A 21,294-nucleotide genomic window follows, 5' to 3' on the forward strand; every position below is an offset into this window, starting at 1 on the left:
CTTTCTCTTGCTCTTTCAACCACACCACAGACATATTTTATCTCTAACTCTCGACGGATCCATTTATCATAGTTAGAAATACCGAACAGCAGGATTCCCACTCTCAACCAGTTCGGATTACACACATTCTTCCAGGGCCGCAAGTGCGACGCGCCGCTTTTGGCGGCCGTCCTCGGAGCAAGTCCGCTCCAGCGGCGGTGCCACGGGTGAGTGGCACTAAACCCGATTAACCTCAGGCTAAGTATTTCTAAAGTCGCTGAGCAATCTGCGTTACAAAAACGAGTCCGAATCCCAACACATGAGATGTAATCAAGCCAAATCTTACTCCCAAACCACGTACTAATGTATTGAAAGCACGCTGTGACGACAAACTTGACAATATCCGGAGGGGGAATGGACTGGATATCTCGTTTTAGCCGCCGATTGGCAATGGATACTATCCAGCTGAGGGAGCTGCCGATATCCCCGGAGAAGTTCCATTCTGGCCACGAGGATATCAGTTCTCTTCAAGCCCGTGTCGCAGTCCTCGAATATCAAGTGGAGTCCCCTAGAGCTCATTCGACCTAATATCGGACGGGGCGTTTAGATCACATTATACCACTCTTGAGTCCCGGGTCCGTATGACAAGGCATTCCACCTTGCTGATTTTGCAAGTCTGCTCCCGCGCGCATGGAATCGGTAAGTGGCATCTGCCGACTGAGAATAGATATCATGCTAATTATGTGTCAAGTCCTCAGAAAAGAACTCCGATAGTAAAGCAAATGCCGAGTATAGTATTGAGTCCCAGGTGCTCAGTGGTAGGCAACTTGAATCCTCACTCGAAGACTATGGGATGTACTAATTGTTTTTATCGAACAGGCTCGGTCGGCCATGCCCGTGACAACCAGCACGAACTCAGTGATCCTTTTGTGACCCCGGGCCGCTCTCTGCGCCAGACCTATGAGCAAGCGCCATATGGTGTCTTTGGAGCCGTCCATCAGGACGAGAGCAACACCGAGGCCCGTCTTCTGGCCCTTGAGACCCGTTTAGCTGCCCTTGAACGCCTGGTACAATTAATGGATAACTCTGGAGCTTCCCCACTCCATCGAGAGCTGACCACTGCCTCCGAAGAGGCAGTGAAGAAATCTGTCCTAGCCTACGTCAACTCCCGCATCGAGCGGGTTACTGCGCATATATCTTCCCGAATGGATCGGCGGGATTCCCTTGTCGATGCCCAGCTGGGCCAACTGGCATACCACATCGGGAACATCGTACAGGGGCTGAACAATCTGGCCCAGTACGTGGCCAACTTCGTCCGGGGACTGTCGCGTCCTAGCTCAGAAGGCGTATGAATACTCCGAAGAGTTACGAGGCTTTTAGGAATGCCCATCTTCCATGCTCAACAACATTCTGCTTTAGCGATCCTTGATTTCTGTGTTCACAAGCTGTCTCCTTTCCTCTGTGCCTTTTTCCTCTGTACTTCCTCACTACACTCTGTTTCTATCTGTGTTTTATCTTTGTATCTCTTACAGAGGATATGCCGCAGTAATCTATGATAGCCCATTAGTAGGGTCTTTCCATCATTTCTGTCCTGACTCTAAACAGATTAGCATAGCTTTATACTCAGTAGTTCCCATTGATATACACAGTAGGTATTCATGGACAATGGTGCTCCCAAAATGAGGTACTCTGATAATAGTTAGTAGCCAATGAACTCATTATTTGCTAAATGTAAACTTCATCGCTCTCCATTCAAATGTATTGGTGGGGGCGAATATGCTTACTACGTTTAGATTCTAGCTTCGCTTTGTCTTCTTTTTCTCCTTCATGAAAATTCACAACGAATATTTCATGGTTTTTAATCTCCAGATTGCAAGCACGGTGTATATGCTAGTAATAAGTACCTTTTGCTTTTGGAAAGAACCTTGAGATCTTGAAAACTTTGCAAGGATTTCCAAGCTCTGCGAGACACTTGTGTACTATCACCTAGTACGAACATGGCCAAAACATGGATGCCTCCCAATCCGTGGGCAAATGGATATGATGAGGTCTAGAATTAGTACTAGTTGGCGACAAAGTACTATGGGTCAGGGCTGCTCCGAGGTTCTAAATTGCCCAACCGACAGCCAATAACGTTCGATGAACCATGGAAAACTTCATTTCTTTTGCGCGTATGAGGTTTTGTTGAGGTATTAGCTGGATATTTAATTTTTTACAACCTGCAATGGATGGAAGCGAACAACACTCACGACATACTAGTTACTTCATTGTACTTACTGCAGCCGTGGAGGACATAATTACCATGCAGCATACGAGATCAGCCCATCGATCGGGTATACAGGATACTAGTATGGTTCGAAGATAGACTGTACTACTATCATACTACTATTATTACTACTAAATAGCACGCAGTATCAGGGAAGGTGTGGTCCCCGAAGTCTCACTGGCAGGTGCCATCTTCGACGAGTAAATGTCTACTGCAAGCTAATTTTCTTTCTTTCTCAATCTTGCCAACCGAACCATTTCTACTCCAAATCGATCGATCGATCTTCAGGAGAATAACGCAAAGAAACATACTCAACAACACTCACTCACCATGGCCAGCGGTATTGGAGACCCTCCACCGGCAAGCGCCACCCATCAAGGCACCGGGAGCATCTCTGCTTCAGGCAAAATGCAATTAGTTAGTGGGATCCGGCGACTCATATCTCCAGGTGTGGGATTTGTATCAAGCTAACTCGTCCTAAACTCCCAGGTACATAATAAGGTGGATGGTGAAATTCAATGCCAACCCGGTGCCAGTACTCAAACTGCTGGAGTTATTGGCGGTACAATACCCAAACCCCGATGTAAAGTCATATACTAATTAGGTGAATGCAATAGGCCCCGACAATCCGTTTTTCTCTCCCCAGGGTATCTTCGAGATGCCCGTGAACGCCCGTGAGCAGCCCCCCCCCCCCCACCTGCAATCACATCGAGCTAACTCATTTGAAGTCCCCGAATGACGCCCATTCGAATGCTGGAGCGGGATGCTCCAATCCAGAAATCGATTTATCCGGCGGCCCTCAGCGTATGCCGGGTAGCCCATTTGTGACACCAGTCGGAATTCCGTATCGGAACGTCCAAAAACTGGTTTAGACTCTGTTCGGCGAGGCCGAGAGCACTTGCGAGGCACGCATTCGGGTCCTTGAGGCGCACATCCTTGATGTTCAAGCTCAAAACCTAGTTCTTGCAAGCAATGGGTCGAATGTCAATTCAGATTCCCAGCACCGAAGCGCAATGACCCTTCAAACACAGACCGTGGACCTCCACCGCCTGGTGAATTTCATGGAGAGCATGTCAAGCCGATCTGGATCTTCCTCCGTCCCTAGGGACCGCAATTCTGCCTCCGAGGAGACAGTGATGAACTATGTGGCTACTCACTTCAATAACCCCATCGAAAGCGCGACCTTGGGGCTTGATTCGCAAATGTAGCGGCATGAAGCTCGTGTGGAATGAAATCAAGAAAACAGAAGAAGTGAGATTAGGGTGCTGGTACACGTTAAATCGATTCTAAAGTTGATTTATAGTGACTGAGCACAGTGCGCGATAGAACTTCCTATACACCCTATGGATTCTGTGAGCCTGCTTCTACCGGAACTTCAGGGCCGCACGTTGCAAACGAGGATTGTGGCCGAAGTATGTCCTATGAAATTTCTATGTACCTATCTGTCTAACATCAAATTATGATGTGGAAGCCACTACCTACCTGTTGAATTGTCTTGATATCGTGCCTGGAGACCAATGCGGTATCCCTGGACAAGGTGTCACTACGATATCAGCATCCAAATCTGTGCAAGTAATCAATATAGACCAACATGATAACTGAGTTTGATTTTTTGCTCCACGAATATTTCCCTAACATATTATAGCACTGCCTTGGTCTCCTGCGAGATCACAGGGACTACCTCCGCATTTTGCCATGCAAAGGAGACCATATCTGTCCAAGGAACTCTTGCGCCAAAAGACCTGAACTGGATGAAAATTCCACTTACAGAGACCTCGCCATTACCTAGCTCAATTCCGATAACGAAGCCGGTAACAACGCATCTGGCTAATCTATCAACTCTTTCTTCGAAATCGTACGAGCAATATACTCCATCGCAAAACCCTTTGATGTGCTCACTGAAGGCTTTTGGATACTCCACTATATTATTCTTCATCTGCTATAACCGCCTCCGACAATAGAAAATTGATTGAACAAGGCGCGGCAGTATAGTAGCTCCATTCGACCTGTTATTATTTCCAATTCCCGCAAAACAAGGTTCACGGCGTATATCTGCGAGGATTATTGGGATTTATGGAATGGGAGATGTGATGGGGGAGATATGATGCAACTGAAGCTCTTGCAAATGCATATGGACCGGTCAACAACTGGAATCTTACCGATCAGGCGTAACTACAATCACGAACGTACGCCTTTCAGAGTATTATGCTCGTTAGTTTCCAGAGAATTGCACTTGTTATTAACCAAATATAACACTCTCAAGGAATAATAACACCAGTCGACAGCATAGAGTTGACAGCGTCAACAACACTAGTCTTCAAATCAATATAATTCCAATTTCCACTTTCAGTTCCTTTCGCCAAGATATCCAAACTGATTTTCATATCCCACCCTGTCGGGTGAACACCCGGAGGTAGAATCTGAGAGGGGCTTCCTTCAGGCACCCTACTTGCCAGCGATGGGAAGTTCTCACGGATCGTGTTGGCCACAAGCTGTGGCGAAATCAGACCCGATATCAGCAGAATACGTTGGTTAGCAGCCGCAGGATTAGTGAGAGCATCGACATGACTCCGAGCCACGTCGCGGACGTCAACCTAGGATTTAGATTAGTATTTGACATAAACAAAACACATCCGAGGCTGGATTCACCTACAAAGTGGTAGAAAGGGAATTTGACTCCTTCAATTTGCTTGTGAGTTCCGTCAATGAAACTCGCGATAGCAAAGTGATTCGTCTCGTTGATTGAACTTGGCCCAGAGATAGGATGAATCATGGGCCCAGTGATGATGTCGGGGTTGATGACGCTCAAAACAAAGGATGGCTTATCCTTCTTCATGAATTCCCATGCCACGGCCTCGGCGCGAGTTTTGGAAACATTGTAACCGAGAACAGGGTCGCTCTGCTCAATTGCTTGCTCAGCTGTGACCTGAAGTTTTGTCAGAATACCTTTTCGCGCGTATTTTGGGATATACGTACAGGATTCCAGTCTTTTTCTGTGTAGGGCTTCCCCTCTTTGGTGATGTCTTCGAAAGAGTTGAGTACAGACACAGCACTGCCAAGCAGGATAAAGCGCTTCAGAGACGAGCCACCGTAAGCTTTTGCAGCTTTTAAGATCTCCGTAGTTCTGAACATGTTAAGTTTTGATTTCCACAAATATAGGTGTGTACTTACCCCATTTCGGCGGGCTCGATCATCTCTTTCCGAATATCACTAACCTGGAATCGGAGCGGAGAAGCCGTGTGGATAACATAGTCAAATGGCTTCTTGGCACCCTGGATTATTTTGTCGAAAGGTCCTTTCGATGTGAAATCTGAGACTATCGCAAACTCCACATGACTCTTCCATGATGGATGTGTTTTGATGATACCGTCGGCCTTGGCTTGGGATCGCACCGTCGCCGTAATGGTATATCCACGCTGTGAAGGAATTAGCACTTTTTTTTTGACTTTAAAGCAGAACTTTAAACCACGTTTATCAAAATATCCAGTATATGAGAAGCGACAAATCCATTTGCACCCGTCAATAAGACGTGTTGGCCTGCACCTAGCTGCGACATTGTGTTGCTTGAAGTAAAAGACAAAGAAGTGAATTTGTATCTCAATCGTTTAATATGAATTGAGATTCATTCAGGATAGGCTCGTCGTATTTTAAGTAGTTCCCTTTTTCTAAATCACCGACGTCTCACTGCACGCAGTCTTGACGTCAGGAAGTCAGCAGAAGCAGCAACACACCACAGTGACGGCGTGACAGGCTTTTGAGTTCAGACAGTAAACCCAGATGAATCCGGTTTTGCATTTAACTAAGCTAAGTGAGCGAAGAAACAACCAGATACATGGCACCCAATCGTAGATTAAATTAATGGCTCCGGAAGGGCGTAGCGTGTTCTCGGAGAGATCTATCAGATCCCGTACCCCAGACCCCGATAAGGTTTATTGCGCCGGTCAGGTATGCCCCCATACCGAGAAATACATGCCAAGAGCGAGATAAGTGAGTACTGCAAGTAATTTTACACAGCCGTGCAATGCGGTGTGGCGCATGGAAATTGTCAGATTTCAGGCATTCACAGTGATCGGATAGTTCATCAAGCAATTTTGGAAAGAATTGTAGCAGATTCTTTAACATTATCAAATATGAAGCGACTAAAAATCACCCTTCAGTTGATCCAAAGGTGGCAGAACACCCTCTTTCTCCAGTATCTCCAGAGTGTCCTCCAACTCTCCCCAAGTATCTGCATATCCTGTCCACCCCAGCTTCCTCGCCTTGCTCATGCTTGCCACACAATGCCAATCCCGACCCAGTGTCATGACCAAGAAATCCCATGTGGCCTTCTCCCAGGCCTTCTGATCAAGGCCGTATTTATCGCGAAGTTGTGCCCAGGCCTGATTAACATCAACTCGCTTCGCCCACTTCTCGGGATCAACTTGGAGGAAAAAGGTCGGTAAAGTTTCAGCGAGTGGATCACCAGAGATACCTAGACTGGAAGCCGCCACCTTCATGGGTGGCTTATTCTCCAGTTTTATGGTAGATGATTCATAATTCTTGAAGCCCTTCGAGCCCGGGGTTCCGCCATTGGGGAACATGGGATCAGGAAGACGACAGCCAAATCTGGCTGCGAGACGGGGCCAAAGATTCTGGAAGGACTCTGTATCGCCATTTATCACGTTGAAAATCTCATTGCCTGCTCCAGGAGCCTTCGCGGCCCAAAGACAGAAGATCGCATGTAGGTTGGCCGATGTCCAGCAGTTTAAGGTGAAGTAATTGGCCTTGCTCCCGGGGTAAGGCAACTCTGAGCCGGGCATTGCCTTGCTCACTGCGCAGTATAGCCCAAGCGACGTGGCTTCATTCATGAAGTTTCCTCTGGCGTATCCGAGGACATCCTGGGGAAGAGTAACAACCCATTCCCATGCGCCCTTCTTAGCGGCTTCAATCAGTATGCGCTGTTGGTCATAATAAAAGATTGGAGGCCACTGGGCTCCGCCTGCCCCATTTTCAAGGAGAGGATCATCTTCCAGCAGGGGCTGCTTGCCCCGTCCAATATGCACGCCGTACTGCTTAAATCCGCAGGTCAAAATGAATCGTTTAATATTTCCAGTGGCCCCGGTCAACGCGAGACCCTGTAGGAAATTGGACAGCATCGCTGAATTCACTTTTGACAACTCGTCGGGGTTTTGAGGTACTAGATAGGCGCAAAAATAGATATATTCAGCAGATACTCCCTTGAGAGATTTTGCCATATCCTCTGCGGGCCCTTGGAGATCCAACGTGACATGTTGGATTTTTGGGTCCTTGTATCCCGGATTACTGCGGGAAAATGAATAGATCTTATCATAAGAAGGATCTTTCAACAGGTGGTGAACAATGGCGCTACCAGTGATTCCTGTTCAATATTAGTTTTGGTTTATTTGCCATATTACAATGACGTGAGCACACTGGTAGAGGAACCTACCGGTAGCACCCGTCACAATAGCAGAAGGCATGTTTGCAGTGCGATTTTCAAGTTGGACGTTGAATTCGAGGGTGGTCACAAATCGCGGATGGCTCACTGTGTAGAGGGGCCGGAATATATACCATCAGAGGTCAAAGGCAGATGATATAAGCTCTAGGAGCAGACTGAGCAAATGACCTCACCTGTCATTTTGCCATGTACCATTGTTCAGTTTTCCAGCTTGTTACAGAGCGTAGTTGGGATTACTACTGGATTCCAACTGCGCCAGCTAAAATTATGGAACACAACCTTTGGGACGCCCGCACTGATGTCATCATTCCAGCAGCGCGCCTAGCGCATTTTAAATTCTGTTACCGCGAAGTACCATTACAAATACGCTTTGGTCAAGATCAAAGCAGACCCTGTATTTTATCCTATCTCTCCTCCATCTGCTGCTCATATCTCGACTTGGGCGAATCCCAAGTCTGCAGACATCTTGGTAGCGTCTGGCTCCCCAATCTTACCGTCCCTTTCTTTCTTCTGCAATCGTCTCTCTCGCCGGCAAAAGGCAGGATGGAGCTGCAAGACCCCTTTCCCCGCCCTTTCAGCTCCGTGTTGACGATGAGGCTGAAGAGGCACCACGGACAGAGCTCTCAGTGGGTGATGCTCTTCGCTCCTGTCAGGTTGTAAACTAGTTTCGTATAGCTATTCACCTCCAGACGCAGTACAGCCAGAACCAGTTGTCGACGCCACCCTCCAAGCATCCCACCACGGTCGTATCGATGCTTTGCCCTACGCCCAAGTGGGTGAGAAAGTATGGCCGGAGTGGAGTTTTTCCGAGTTTCAAATTCCGAGAAGAGCAAAAAGACGCATATGCCAGTGAACCGCTGGACGAGGAAGTGACGAGCGGTACCCAGGACGACCATGCATATAGTGAGCCACCAAGCACAAATCAGCATTTCAGACATCGTCGAGCGAACCGAATCGAGAAACCCAGAGACAACAAGCGTCGTATATTTGTTTGCACCTTCTGCGGTGACACTTTCAAGACAAAGTACGACTGGGTTCGTCACGAGAAATCCATTTTATCTAGACCTAAATCTCTGGGTCTGCACTCCAGGGGATGGGAGTGTGGTCTCCCCATCTGGACACAATCATTGCACATATTGTGATATATTAGAACCCAGCTCTGAACATTTTGACACTCACAATCACAGAGCGTGCGCTTGTGCATCGCGAACCTTCAGTCGCAAGGATCACCTGGTACAACATCTCCGCTTTACGCATCGACTGAAGACAATCCCCGACCTTACCAATTGGCGAACAGATAGCCCTCTTTTCTCGTGTCGCTGTGGGTTTTGGGGGTCTATAATGAATAGCTGACAGGAGCGAGTAAATCATCTGGCGCGGCATTTTCGCAAAGGCGCTATGATACGCGATTGGGATGGAGATCATGGTTTCCCGTCAGAGATTAATGACCAAGTACGCAACTCAGTTCCGTAATATTATACTAGTACGAGGCTATAGATGTAAAATACGAGTGGACTTGAGATACCCTGACCGAAAATGTCAGTTTCTTACAACTCTCGAAATCGACACGTTGAACACCTTAGCAGAACAATCTAGACCACGAAAGCTTTGATTGAAATTTTACGGTTTGGGTATGATCCATGGTCGTGCCGTAAATGCCGCCGGGGATTAGACGAAATCTGTGGAGAATGAAGATCTGTTCGGACAACTCAACCTGACATCGGAGACTTTGACGTCTTGACTGACTAGCATGGCAAGGTGGCGTACGCATTACAGAACATGCTGCAGCAAATAACTCTCCGAATACGTTGAACCTTATCCCGAGATCTCATTTAAATAACCTTCCAGGAATTCATTTGTTTTCATATTCCCATAGCGAACAGTAAGCACAACCAAGAGCAATGTCGTCGTGAGTCTACCCGACACCAAACACCTCATATATACTAACAGTCTCAAGCCACAAGAAAAGTACATTGCCCTCGTCGAGGCCGGGGGCAAACCCGATCCAGCTACAATAGAGTCCATCTTTACACAACTTTCTCCTATCAAACCCGACCAGATGCTCGGCGACTGGAATCATGGCGGATTCTTTGAGAACGGACACCCAGTGAGTCCGCAGCTGCTGGAGATCAAGTGGACCGGAAAGTCTTTCAAATCTGTCGAGGATGTCGACTCTGTCATTATCATTGAGGATGGAAAGAGAACCAGCTGGGGGCAATGGGTATATTCCAGCGTGAGCGCACCCGCAGTTCATCTCAATTCTCTTTATAAAAGAATTAAATATTTTAGAAGAAAGAAGTTTAATAGATAAGATAATAGAACAAAGAATCTTCATATAATAATAAATACTAAAACTATACTCTATAAACCTAGACTAATATCTACTTAAACTTATAATCTAAATCAATATTGATTATAGTCAATATATACTTGAAGATTTCTACTAATCTACAGAATTATATTAATTCTGATACTTTAATTATAGAACAACTTATAAATACCTTGTATAACCCTACTCTAGTTTTACCTAGAAGTATTAAACTTTTTGAGTATATCTTTTATAGTAGGGCTAAGAGAATATATAATAGGGTAATTAAGGAGTATACCCTGATCTAGCTAATAGCAGCTAGTAATAAGGTATTACAGATATTTTATTATATACTAGCTATATAGCAGATCTAGGTATAGTAGCTGAAGCGTTTTTAGATACTGATTAGATATACCTAGTATCAGAGGTTCTACTAAACTAGCTCCTGCTGTAGATTCTCCTTGTTAGTAGTATAGGCCTGCTGATCCTAGTAGATCTAGTTAGTAAGTCTTATACGGATAATATCTTCCCACAGGCAGACGCACAAGCCAACCGCACGCAAATATATCATCGTCTTGATCGTCTTGCAGTTTCTACCCATTGTGGAGGTAGGGATGCTCACGATAAAACGATATGCGATACGATAACGATAACGATATAGCAAAAGTCCGACGATAATTTATCGTGAAAGATTCGATGATGTATACAGATGCCAAGAGACCCCAGTTCCAGCCAAACCACGGGGACCCAACAACGCTGTGTCTGAGCCCAGCTCCGAGAGGGTCAGTGCGGTGGTCGCGCGACGCACGATGAGAACCACCCACTCTCGCCCGGCTTCTCACCCTGTCCATTGCGTACTCGCCCTTTATCATCCCGTTCGCGCGACCCTAAAGCGGCCCCAACGCATTTTTCACCCGGGCGGCAACCACCCGACTATCTGCCACAGATAAGCCAAACGCCAACAAGACAATACTGTAGTGCTGCAGAACTCTGTGAGAGATTATGCCATTCACTCCATTCCAATTATGTTCAGCTGTTGTTAAGTGGTTCTTTATAGTTGAGAGTAACGTGAACTAGTTGATGCGCAACAGCCTCATTCGAGAAAAGGCTTACCGTAACCGGCCCCTTCGCGAAGCGAGGGTCCGTAATGGATAGTATTCGGCTGTGGCGAATCCCGTAGATTTGTAGGTAGGCGGCAGGCAGGGGGTGTAGGATAGCGGTAGGGGTCGGAAGTATCAACCGTAGAGTCAGGATCCAAAAGCTTGACCCGGATTCGCCGTGTTTCGAGGTGTATTCATATACACGCTTCGCAGCCAAGTCCCAAGTAATAGATTCACCACCGCTTCATATCCATACTTCGCAGCCAGTGACAATGGCATATAACATGTAGAGTCCTTCGGGTCCACGCCAATCTGACCCGTCTCCAGTAATAATTTCACCACTGCCTCATGGCCATATCTTGCAGCCCAAGAAAATGATATATCCCTCGAATTCGCGGCTACCCGGTCTGTCTCAAGGAGTAGCTTCATGATCACTTCACATGCATCGAGGGTGACTAGGGATGACAGTGTCCATCCTTCGGAGTCGCCAAGATTCAAATCCACCCGCCCAGTCTGAAGCAATAGCTTCTTAACCGCTTTGTATCCTTCTTGTGCTGCCGAGCGTAGAGGCATACTACGATCATCGTAGACCTCTGAGCGCACATCCGCCTGTCCTATTTCAAGCAATAGCTTCACTATCGCTTTATGTCCCTTATGTGCAGCCCAAGACAAGGGTGTCTCGCGGCAGTAGTCTCTTGAGTCCACATTCGCTTGGCCTGTCTTGAGCAGTAACTTCACCGCCCTCTCACTTCCAGAGTTCGCAGCCCAGCGCAATGGTGTCCATAGGTCAGCGTCCTTTGTGTCCACATGTACCCTGCCTGTCTCAAGTAATAGCTTAATCACTTCCTCGCGGTCGTGCTCCGCAGCAAAAGATAGAGGTGTGCGATCATCAAATCGTTTTGAATCGGGATCCACCCTCTCTGTCTCAAGCAATAGCTTCACTACCGCCTCGTGCCCGTGCTCTGCAGACCAGGATAATGGAGTCCGGCCTCGTTCCATCACATCAACCTTGGCCCCCATTTTCAAACACTGTCGGACTGTATCCTCGTTTCCCCATTTAGCGCCCCAAAGCAAAGCGGCATTTGACGCTCGGGCATCCAGCGCGTAGAGGAATGGATTGAGAAGAGAATGAAGGTTTTTATTTGCTTGAGACAAAGAGTTGATATCTCTTGTTGTTTCCAAGATCCTCGCAATCTGTAGAAATAATTCTGGCGGTAATTGCAGCAGAGGCATTGTCATCAAATGTTCGAAAATGCGGTAGGGACATATGTTCACTCGAGAAGATGTGCGAGGGGTAATGGGAAGAAGTCTAGTTGTTGTCTTGGATGGGGGAGAGTAGATGGATATAGCACTTTGGTGTAAAATACGCTACTCGAGGTCTCGTAGTCGTATTATAAACAATTGTGACTATTATGGGCGGTCTAGAAAACGGGCTTCAACTATCCCGTCCAATTAAAACTCGCATTCTTCGGATTTATTTTCCGGGATCAAGTCTCAAGAGTGTTGAGGCATACAATGCGTCCCGAAACTGACGCAACAACTACACAGTGATTATCTAGCCCCACTCCCATGACACATTAGTCCATTTCTTCCAAATCATGGAGATGAGCGCATTATAAAATTGGAGTATTTGGCAGGGGTTCTCGATGCCATGGTGAGGGCCGGTCACAGGACCAGTGGGATCAGGATCGCTAGTTCTCTCGCGGGGGATCTCATGGTCAGGTCAAGGGTAAACCCGCATCCGGGTTTCCAGGGTGATTTTGGAGAAGCTCAAGTCCCGTATCATCGAAAGGTCCAACCATCATAGAATATCGACTCACCGACGTGCTACCAACGGAGCGACCAAAAGAGCGACGGGCAGGGACTTTCTTGATCTATCAGTAAGATGAATCTGGTGCAGTTATCATAATTGAGAAACATTCCTGCCCCGACCCACTACTACCACTGATAGTTCTAGTTGATTTGCGATTGATGTTTACAAAAAGGAGAAGAAGGATATTATAGATGGGATGAGAGACTCAAGCACGAAATATTTATCATCATTATCATTATCATTATGCGTATATAGTGTATGCAGCAGCAGTGTCAAAGAAGAAACCTGTAAATCTTGTATATGTTAGCACGATGCTATCACTTGGCATGGATGAAACAAAAGAAGTAATGAAGCTCAATCAGATAACATTTAGACAAATTTTATCAACAAAAAAGTTCAGAACAGGTCTGTGTAAAATTGCTTTCTCATCATAAGAGCGGGTGTGTTGTGGTGTGGTGTGGTGGAAAAAGAAAATGCAAAGGAAATGGAAAAAAAAGGAGAAAGGATTGCGACATACCGAGTTAGTAGGAGCAGCTGGGAAAATTGGAGAAATTCGTCTCGTCAAAGCCCAGCTGCAAATGGATGTTTTGGACAACAATGCGAAACGCATTAAGTTTGCATTGTGCCGGTGCTGGGATGGGAGCTTGGCTGGGATAGCCATTGATGATGGAGACCTGGTTGGAACAAATCCGGGACCAGGGAGCTTCCGACCGTCGAAAAGCTTGTCATTGGCAAAATCCCGAGGAAATTGTGTTGCAGAGATGAAGAAGAAAAAAAAGAGAAAATTGCGGCGGAGCAACAGAAAATAAATAGGCGGTGGTGGATCCGGTTTGCAGTGTTTGCACACAAAAAAAAAGATGGACGAGCGAGACTGGTTGCGTTGGCGGGGGGTCAAGTCGATTCTCGTGGGTTTTTTGCTAGAAACAAAGTGAAAACTGAAAAACACGTCAATAATATTCCCATAATATTTCCAGTGAGTCAATGTCGTGGTGTGTATGTCTTGTCCACGAATTAACATTAACCATTGCAGATGGCCGAGACCGAGATCCCCAACCCGAGCGAGCAATGTGCGTACCTCCACGGTCAAAACAAGTTGTGCTGCCCAGCAGATAGGATCAAGGCTGACCTGATTGATTCACAGCGCCTAGCTCGCCCTTCCAGAATGTTCGTACGAATGGTCGTGCCTTTGACTCGGCCAACTGGCGCATGAAGAGTGAAGGTGGTGCCAGCAGCAACCCCGCGTCGCCCTCCCCTCGCGCCAGCACTTCTCGCCCATCATTCGGTCAACGAGGACAAACCCCTCAGGCGGTCACCGATGGTCGCCGTTTATATGTGGGAAATATGCCGTACACGGCGAAGGCGGAGGATGTGGAGGCGTTGTTCACGGTGGCCGAGTTTTCCATGTATGTTTGTATGCGGGGGCCGTATCGCCTCCGGGTTAGGTTGAATGTCGCTGACCAAGGTTGATATCTAGTGAGCGTGTCGACATCGCCGTTGACCCTTTCACCGGCCGGAACCCCTCGTACTGCTTTGTCGATTTGGGGAGTAAAGAGGAGGCGGCCCGCGCGATGACGGAGTTGGATGGCAAGGAGTTGCTGGGACGGATGGTGAGGATTAAGCCTGGTGTGCAACGGTCTGCGGCAAACCCGGGGTCACCTTCCCCTTCGCCTTCACCTTCGACTTCCAGTGGAATGGGAATGAGAATGTCTGGGGTATCATCTCCCAGTATGGACCGTTGGCGCCGCCCAGATCAGAGCGCCACCACTGCGAGCTCCAGCTCCAGCCCCAGCCCCGGCACTTCTAAGACACAAGGTGATTCCAGCCGGAGGGTATATGTGGGTGGGTTACCACGAGTGGCGGACCAGGAGGAGTTGCAGAGCAAAGTGACGGCCTTCTTCCAGGGATACGAGGTGTAAGTGATGCCAGCCAGCCGAGTGCAGTGGGAGACAAAAACAAAGGAAAATACTGACATTGGATTGTAGGCAAGAAGTGAGCAAGCTGTTCGCACCACACCTGGCCAAGCGATTCGAGCCCGGTGAGCACAACTATCTCTTTGTGGAGCTGGCGAGTGTGGAGGAGGCGCAGAGGGCGATGGATTCTCTTAATGGGGGGGGGATGGACCGTGGGGAGGGCCATTGCGAGTGCAGCGGGCTCGGGGGGGAGCAGACGAAGGCATAGTATAGACAGTGTATAGACTGGATAGATGTATAGAATCGACAGAGTATCAAGTTCCACTTCGCCAGGGTGTATATGTAGAGTATCAAGTAAACTTGTGATGAAGTCAAGTGATGACGTTGTGGATCCGCTCACCGCATTCTTCCAACATCAACTTCAACTTCAACTTCATTTTTACTTCTTCTTGTATTTTCCAAGACTTCCTCTATTCGCTCTCTCTTTGTCTTTGTCATTTATTTCCTATTTCTATTTTCCTTCCTTCCGGACTTGGCTGAGTGCTGACTGCTGATTTGCCTCGACTCCCCCACTGGACTGACTTGTACATCGGTTGTCTTCCTATTCTTCCCGACTCTCCCATTTCCTCCACTTCCAACTTCACCACCCTCGCCATGTCCACAGGCAGTGTTATTCGGAGTCAGGAGCAGCACAAGGTGTTTGTCGCAAGTGTGAGTTCTGTTCTCTCCTCTCCTCCAATTCCATTCCACAACTCCCTCTCCCCCCCCCCAATGAGGGGTATCGCGGGGTTGCCCTCTCACCTCGGTCCGTTCCCCGCGGGGGAGAAGAGTGTGAATGGCCAGCTTGATGAGCCAAATTGCTAGCTGCAATCACTTCCGTCGATCCGACCTTAGTTTCAACATCCTTGTTCCGCCTGCAGGTGTGATCCTTCACTTGCACTCCGCTGCACATCAACATCATTCGATCCCACCTTTATTCCCACCGTCATTGTCATTCCCACCTTTGTTCCCACTTCACCATGCCCTCCACTACTGCAAATCATACCATCACCCCCAATCACTCCTCTTCATTTAACTTACGATCTATCCAGTCCGATGAATCTAGAATATGCGTTGTTATGGTCGGCTTGCCGGCCCGAGGCAAGAGTCTGATCGCTGGCAAAGGTATGTTCAGTCCGGAATGGCCAATCAGGCCATTTATCACTGTGAATGACGGTGAATCACTGCTAATTCCCATCCCTTCTAGCCATGCGATATCTCGCCTGGGTCGGAATCCCCGCAAAGGTCTTCAACGTCGGTACCTATCGTCGCAGCAACACCCCGCAACCCCAGGCCACCTTCTTTGACCCCCACAATGAAGAAGGCGAGCGCATGCGCCGGGCCGCCGCCGAAATGGCTGTCTCCGATATGATCAACTGGTTCCACGACGACACGCAAAAGGGCGTCGTCGCCATCCTTGACGCAACCAACTCAACCAGGGAGCGCCGCAAGTGGATCTACGAAAGGTGTCGCGATGCCGATATCGAAACTCTCTTCGTGGAGTCTATCTGTGACGACGAAGATCTCATCATGAACAATATCCTCGAAGTCAAGACCGATTCTCCCGATTATAAGGGGCAGGACCCTGAGCTGGCGGCGCTGGACTTCCGCAAACGCATTCGCAATTATGAGAAGGCTTATGAGACTATCGATGATAATGAGAAGCAGTACACTTATGTTAAGCTGATCAATGTTGGTTCTACCGTTATCATTAACCAGATCAAGGATTATTTGTCCAGTCGTCTTGTCTACTATATTCAGAACCTCCACATCAAGCCTCGATCTATCTGGCTATCACGAGTGAGTTGACCCGGCACTATTCCCATCAAAATATATCAAAAGCTAAGCTAACCACCCACCTCACCCAGCACGGCGAATCCGAATACAACCTCACCGGTAAAATCGGCGGCGACTCCAACATCTCCGAACGAGGCGAAGCCTACGCGCGCGCCTTACCCTCCCTCCTCCGCAAATCCGGCGTACCCCCAAACACAAAGATCGTAATCTGGACCTCGACGCTCAAGCGCACAATCCAAACAGCCCGCCACCTGAAAGCGGAAACGGGGTTCGAAAAGCTAGAATGGAAAGCCTTGGACGAACTCGACTCCGGAGTCTGCGACGGTCTGACTTACGAAGAGATCGCCGACGAGTACCCGGAAGATTTCAAGGCCCGCGATGACGATAAATACAATTACCGCTACCGTGGCGGCGAATCGTATCGTGATGTCGTTATTCGTCTTGAACCTATTATCATGGAACTGGAGCGCAGTGAGAATGTCATTATCGTTACTCATCAGGCTGTGCTCAGGTGCATTTATTCTTATTTCTTGAATGTTCCCCAAGAGCAGAGTCCATGGATGGAGGTGCCGCTGCATACGTTGATCAAGTTGACGCCCCGCGCCTATGGCACGGAGGAGAAGCGCTTCAAGGCGGATATTCCGGCCGTTTCGACTTGGAGGGGGAAAGGGACTTCTGCGAAGCATCAGGAGTTTCCGGCCGAGGTTAAGGAGGTTGAGAAGAGTGCTTGATGGGTTGGTTGCATTTGTTGGCGTCGGTGTTGGTGTTGTTGGGTTGAATGGGTTTGGTTGATTGTTGATTATGGTGATTCGTCGATACCAAAATATTGTAATTTTGAGCTGTGAGCTGGAGCTGCGAGGCTTGAATGTACATTTGCAGCAATGATCCGTGCATATCAGCATCCTAGTAGATATAGATGTAGTATTATTCTTTGTATACTACTTATTACTGTTTCTGTAGAGTGTAGTTGGCTGCCTCAGGCATGCTGACTAACAAGACGTCACCCTCTCCAACCACCGCAACAGCTCCAACTCCCCAGCCAACCAAGCTCAAACAGCTCCCAACAGCTCTCAGCGCGGCGCGATGTTATCCGCCTTCACCGCGCGAGCCCTGGTAGACCTCAAACCCCGCGATCGCTCCCGAATAGACTCAGTCCTCGCCTACGGCGATAGAATCCTCGCCGGTCTAAACAACGGCACCCTCCGCATCTACCGCGTCACAGATACCCTGAACGAGGAAAACCCAGACGACAATGAACATGATGGCGGCAGTGATGGCGGCAGTGCTGGCAGCAAGACCGAACTTCTGCGTGAACTGGACAAATTCGCCCGGTACAAGATCGAACAATTAGCCCTGGTCAAGGAAGCGAAGGTCCTAGTCAGTTTGAGCGGTGGTGTGGTCAGTCTACACGATTCGCAGGATTATGGACTTCTTCACACGCTGGTTCAGGCGAAGGGGGCTTCTGTTTTTGCTATCACTTCCAACGTCGTGAATGATCCCGATACGAATGTTCCGGCCATTGTGTCGAGATTGGTCGTTGCTGTTAAGAGGAAGATTCTTATGTGGGTTTGGAGGGATATGGAGCTTGAAGAGGAGGGTCCTGTTAGTGAGTTGAGTCTTGCCGCGGCTGTTAAGACTTTGGAATGGGTTTCTGCGACGAAGATTGTTGTTGGGCTTTCCTCGGGTTTTGTTATGGTTGATGTTGTGCAAGGTGTTGTGGAGGAGTTATCTGGTGGTCCGGGGAGTATGGAGGAGTCTTCGTCGACGACGGGCAGGTTTACTGGTGTTGGTGCGGCGAGTATGAGTTATATTGGTATGGGTGGGATGGTACCGAGACCTTTGGCGACAAGGTTGAGGGAGGGCCAGATTCTCCTGGCTAAGGATATCAATACGCATTTTATTGATTTGCAGGGTCACTCGCTTGGGAGGAGGCAGATTCCTTGGTCTCATGCGCCTGTTGAAGTCGGGTATTCTTATCCGTTTCTGCTTGCTTTGCATGATTCTTCGAAGGGTGTGCTTGAGGTGCGCAATCCGGAAACTCTTTCGCTGCTTCAGTCCATTCCGCTGCCTGCGGCTAGTATTTTGCATATACCGCAGCCGAATATTAGTCTCGCGCATGCTGGGAAGGGGTTTTTGGTCGCGAGTGATCGCACTATTTGGCGTATGGAGGCGCTGAGTTATGATACCCAGATTGATGCCCTGGTTGAAAAGGGGTATCTTGATGAGGCTATTAGCCTCCTTGTTATGCTTGAGGATGCCCTGGTCAAGGATAAGGCTAGGAGACTTCGCTCGGCTCAGTTGGAAAAGGCTCAGAGTCTCTTCGCTTTGCATAAGTTCCGCCATTCGTTGGATCTGTTCACGGAGGTTGCTGCTCCGCCGGAGACTGTCATTCGCCTCTATCCGAAGCTGATTGCTGGTGACCTCTCCGCAGTTCCAGCCCAAGAGCCCGAGGAGGCTGCCGCCAATGCCAATGCCGATGGGTCAGATACAAAGCCCACTGGCTCGGATGGTTCGTCTGAGCTTCCGGCTGGACAGTCCATGTATACAACCTCGGTACTATCTCTTCTTCGCAGGACCGAAGAAGGCAGTGATACGAGTAGCATTCGGGCAGGGGGTGAAGACAAGGATAAAGAGAAGGACAAAGATAAGGAGCTTAAGATGGCCGTCCGCGAGCTGCAGGGATACCTGGCAGATGTCCGACGACGCTTCCAGCGTTTCCTCGGACCCGATGGGGCTCTTAAGCTCCCTGCCCCTACGGAGGGTACCGACGAGGCCAGCGCGTCTGTTCTCAAATTGCTCGATTTTCCCTCACAAGAGGAGTTTCTGGATACCATCCGTGACAAGGCTCGGCTCGTCGACACCACACTGTTTCGCGCTCATATGTACGCTACGCCATCACTGGCTGGGTCTCTCTTCCGGATTGCCAATTTCTGCGATCCGGAGGTCGTGATGGAGCGATTGGAAGAAACGGGCCGGTATAACGACTTGATTGATTTTCTCTACGGGAAGAAGCTGCATCGGCAGGCTTTGGAGTTGCTGCATCGATTCGGACAGGAAGAGTCCGGCCTGCTCAGTGGTCCGATGCGGACTGTTGGATATCTACAAAATCTACCGCCCGATCAAATAGACTTGGTCCTCGAGTTTGCCGATTGGCCTGTTCGCACCCAGCCTGAGCTGGGGATGGAGATTTTCCTGGCTGAAACTGAGAATGCTGAGACGCTGCCCCGACAGCGTGTACTCTCGTTCCTCGAGGGTATCGATGCGCAGCTTGCCATTCGGTATCTCGAGCATGTCATTCAGGAATGGAATGACCTGACACCGGACCTGCATCAGCGCCTGGTTGTCTTGTACCTTGATCAGATCACAGCGCACAAGGACGGGGGCGGGGACGAAGACGCGGACACGGAATATAGCTCCAAATTCCTGGCCATGCTCAAAGACAGTGAACAGTATTCTCCCGCAAAGACCTTGAACCGACTGGACCGTGACGACCCCAACTTCTACGAGGCCCGGGCTATCCTGTTCAGCAAGATGGGACAGCATCGCCAGGTACTGGAGATTTACGTGTTCAAGCTGAAAGACCACGAAAAAGCGGAAGAGTGAGTATTTGATCATAATCCCATCGTCCTAACTATTCGGCCATTCCCCCAACTAACTCCACCTTCTAGATACTGCAACCACGTCCACCTCTCAGAAGAACAAGACCAAGAAGACACCATCTACCTCACCCTCCTATCTCTCTACCTCACCCCACCCCACAAGCACGAAGTCCAGAATGGCCCCGCCCTCGCCATCCTCGCCAAACACGGTTCCCGACTCCCCGCCGACGCCGCACTAGGCCTGATCCCGGCGGAGCTGGAAGTGCGCGAACTGGAATTCTACTTCAAGGGTCGCATGCGCGCGGCCAATTCGGTGTTCAATGAGGCTCGCATCGTGGCTCAGCTCCGTAAGACGCGGGACATGCAGATTCAGGCACAGCTTGCTCTTGGTGATGGAGTTCGTGGTGGTGGGACGCGGGCTCGGCATGTCACGGTCACGGAGGAACGGATTTGTGGGGTTTGTCATAAGCGGTTGGGTGGGAGTGTGATTAATGTGTTTCCTGAGTATGTTCCCTTCTCTTCTCTGGTGCAGTGCAGTACAGTGCAGTACAGTGCAGTACAATGCTAACCAATCTCCCCTCCCAGCAACACCGTCGTGCACCTCGGCTGTGCGAATCGAGTTTCCAGCGTTCGGGGGTAGGTGATCCTTGTGGTTTGTGATTTGGTTGATTTCGTTCCGTCCCTTCTTTTTGATACCCAGTAGTCTAGCATATGTCCAATTCACGTTCAAGCATCTTCTTCAACCAGCTCTTCTCCGTAGTAGTCCTCCTCCTTGGCTTCCTTCTCGGAGACGGTGCCTTGGGCCTTCTTGTCTTCTTCCATTCGTGTTGTCAGGTAGACATTGATTTCGTCTTGGAGTTTGGGGACTAGCGATTGCAAGGTTGTGAGGTGGGTGGTTTTGCTGGCGAGGGAACCGTCGGTGGAGGGGAATTCGTGGGAGATGGTTTTTGGTTGTGTGTCTGGGGATGTGTAGACTGCGTGGAGGGTTGAGAATGTCATTTTGTGAGTATATCAAATATGTAGATATG

The 21,294-nt window shown here is 48.8% G+C and overlaps 10 protein-coding genes across 10 annotated transcripts; 6 read left to right on the forward strand and 4 right to left on the reverse strand.

Annotated features, from left to right (window-relative positions):
* Nucleotides 1-827: 827 nt before the first annotated feature.
* On the forward strand, nt 828-1,331 carry N7481_006744 (uncharacterized protein; the record flags this gene model as incomplete). The annotated part of the gene is made up of 1 exon (XM_057265963.1): nt 828-1,331. One exon carries the CDS (start codon nt 828-830, stop codon nt 1,329-1,331), a length of 504 nt encoding a protein of 167 aa, XP_057123683.1.
* Nucleotides 1,332-2,575: 1,244 nt separating this feature from the next.
* On the forward strand, nt 2,576-3,453 carry N7481_006745 (uncharacterized protein; the record flags this gene model as incomplete). The annotated part of the gene is made up of 2 exons (XM_057265964.1): nt 2,576-2,662; nt 3,118-3,453. The coding sequence occupies 2 exons, from the start codon at nt 2,576-2,578 to the stop codon at nt 3,451-3,453; spliced, it is 423 nt and encodes a 140-aa protein (XP_057123684.1).
* Nucleotides 3,454-4,503: 1,050 nt separating this feature from the next.
* N7481_006746 (NAD dependent epimerase/dehydratase) lies at nt 4,504-5,801 on the reverse strand (the record flags this gene model as incomplete). The annotated part of the gene is made up of 5 exons (XM_057265965.1): nt 4,504-4,839; nt 4,899-5,171; nt 5,222-5,369; nt 5,417-5,661; nt 5,715-5,801. 5 exons carry the CDS (start codon nt 5,799-5,801, stop codon nt 4,504-4,506), a joined length of 1,089 nt encoding a protein of 362 aa, XP_057123685.1.
* Nucleotides 5,802-6,384: 583 nt separating this feature from the next.
* On the reverse strand, nt 6,385-7,722 carry N7481_006747 (SDR family oxidoreductase; the record flags this gene model as incomplete). Its single annotated transcript, XM_057265966.1, has 2 exons — nt 6,385-7,622; nt 7,692-7,722. The coding sequence occupies 2 exons, from the start codon at nt 7,720-7,722 to the stop codon at nt 6,385-6,387; spliced, it is 1,269 nt and encodes a 422-aa protein (XP_057123686.1).
* Nucleotides 7,723-9,601: 1,879 nt separating this feature from the next.
* Nucleotides 9,602-10,197, forward strand: N7481_006748 (uncharacterized protein; the record flags this gene model as incomplete). The annotated part of the gene is made up of 3 exons (XM_057265967.1): nt 9,602-9,609; nt 9,651-9,921; nt 10,186-10,197. The coding sequence occupies 3 exons, from the start codon at nt 9,602-9,604 to the stop codon at nt 10,195-10,197; spliced, it is 291 nt and encodes a 96-aa protein (XP_057123687.1).
* A 1,058-nt stretch (nt 10,198-11,255) lies between these two features.
* N7481_006749 (ankyrin repeat domain-containing protein) lies at nt 11,256-12,341 on the reverse strand (the record flags this gene model as incomplete). The annotated part of the gene is made up of 1 exon (XM_057265968.1): nt 11,256-12,341. The coding sequence occupies one exon, from the start codon at nt 12,339-12,341 to the stop codon at nt 11,256-11,258; it is 1,086 nt and encodes a 361-aa protein (XP_057123688.1).
* Nucleotides 12,342-13,951: 1,610 nt separating this feature from the next.
* Nucleotides 13,952-15,099, forward strand: N7481_006750 (uncharacterized protein; the record flags this gene model as incomplete). The annotated part of the gene is made up of 4 exons (XM_057265969.1): nt 13,952-13,988; nt 14,063-14,324; nt 14,396-14,833; nt 14,904-15,099. The coding sequence occupies 4 exons, from the start codon at nt 13,952-13,954 to the stop codon at nt 15,097-15,099; spliced, it is 933 nt and encodes a 310-aa protein (XP_057123689.1).
* A 751-nt stretch (nt 15,100-15,850) lies between these two features.
* Nucleotides 15,851-17,398, forward strand: N7481_006751 (bifunctional nucleoside/nucleotide kinase/histidine phosphatase family protein; the record flags this gene model as incomplete). Its single annotated transcript, XM_057265970.1, has 3 exons — nt 15,851-15,995; nt 16,078-16,670; nt 16,739-17,398. 3 exons carry the CDS (start codon nt 15,851-15,853, stop codon nt 17,396-17,398), a joined length of 1,398 nt encoding a protein of 465 aa, XP_057123690.1.
* Nucleotides 17,399-17,750: 352 nt separating this feature from the next.
* On the forward strand, nt 17,751-20,834 carry N7481_006752 (putative vacuolar morphogenesis protein AvaB; the record flags this gene model as incomplete). The annotated part of the gene is made up of 2 exons (XM_057265971.1): nt 17,751-20,266; nt 20,336-20,834. The coding sequence occupies 2 exons, from the start codon at nt 17,751-17,753 to the stop codon at nt 20,832-20,834; spliced, it is 3,015 nt and encodes a 1,004-aa protein (XP_057123691.1).
* Nucleotides 20,835-20,992: 158 nt separating this feature from the next.
* Nucleotides 20,993-21,265, reverse strand: N7481_006753 (uncharacterized protein; the record flags this gene model as incomplete). The annotated part of the gene is made up of 1 exon (XM_057265972.1): nt 20,993-21,265. The coding sequence occupies one exon, from the start codon at nt 21,263-21,265 to the stop codon at nt 20,993-20,995; it is 273 nt and encodes a 90-aa protein (XP_057123692.1).
* Nucleotides 21,266-21,294: the final 29 nt, after the last annotated feature.

The sequence above is a fragment of the Penicillium waksmanii genome, assembly GCF_028829765.1.
Source record: "Penicillium waksmanii strain IBT 27052 chromosome Unknown utg000005l:1.0-5232799.0:1.0-5237142.0, whole genome shotgun sequence".
Taxonomy (NCBI): domain Eukaryota; kingdom Fungi; phylum Ascomycota; class Eurotiomycetes; order Eurotiales; family Aspergillaceae; genus Penicillium; species Penicillium waksmanii.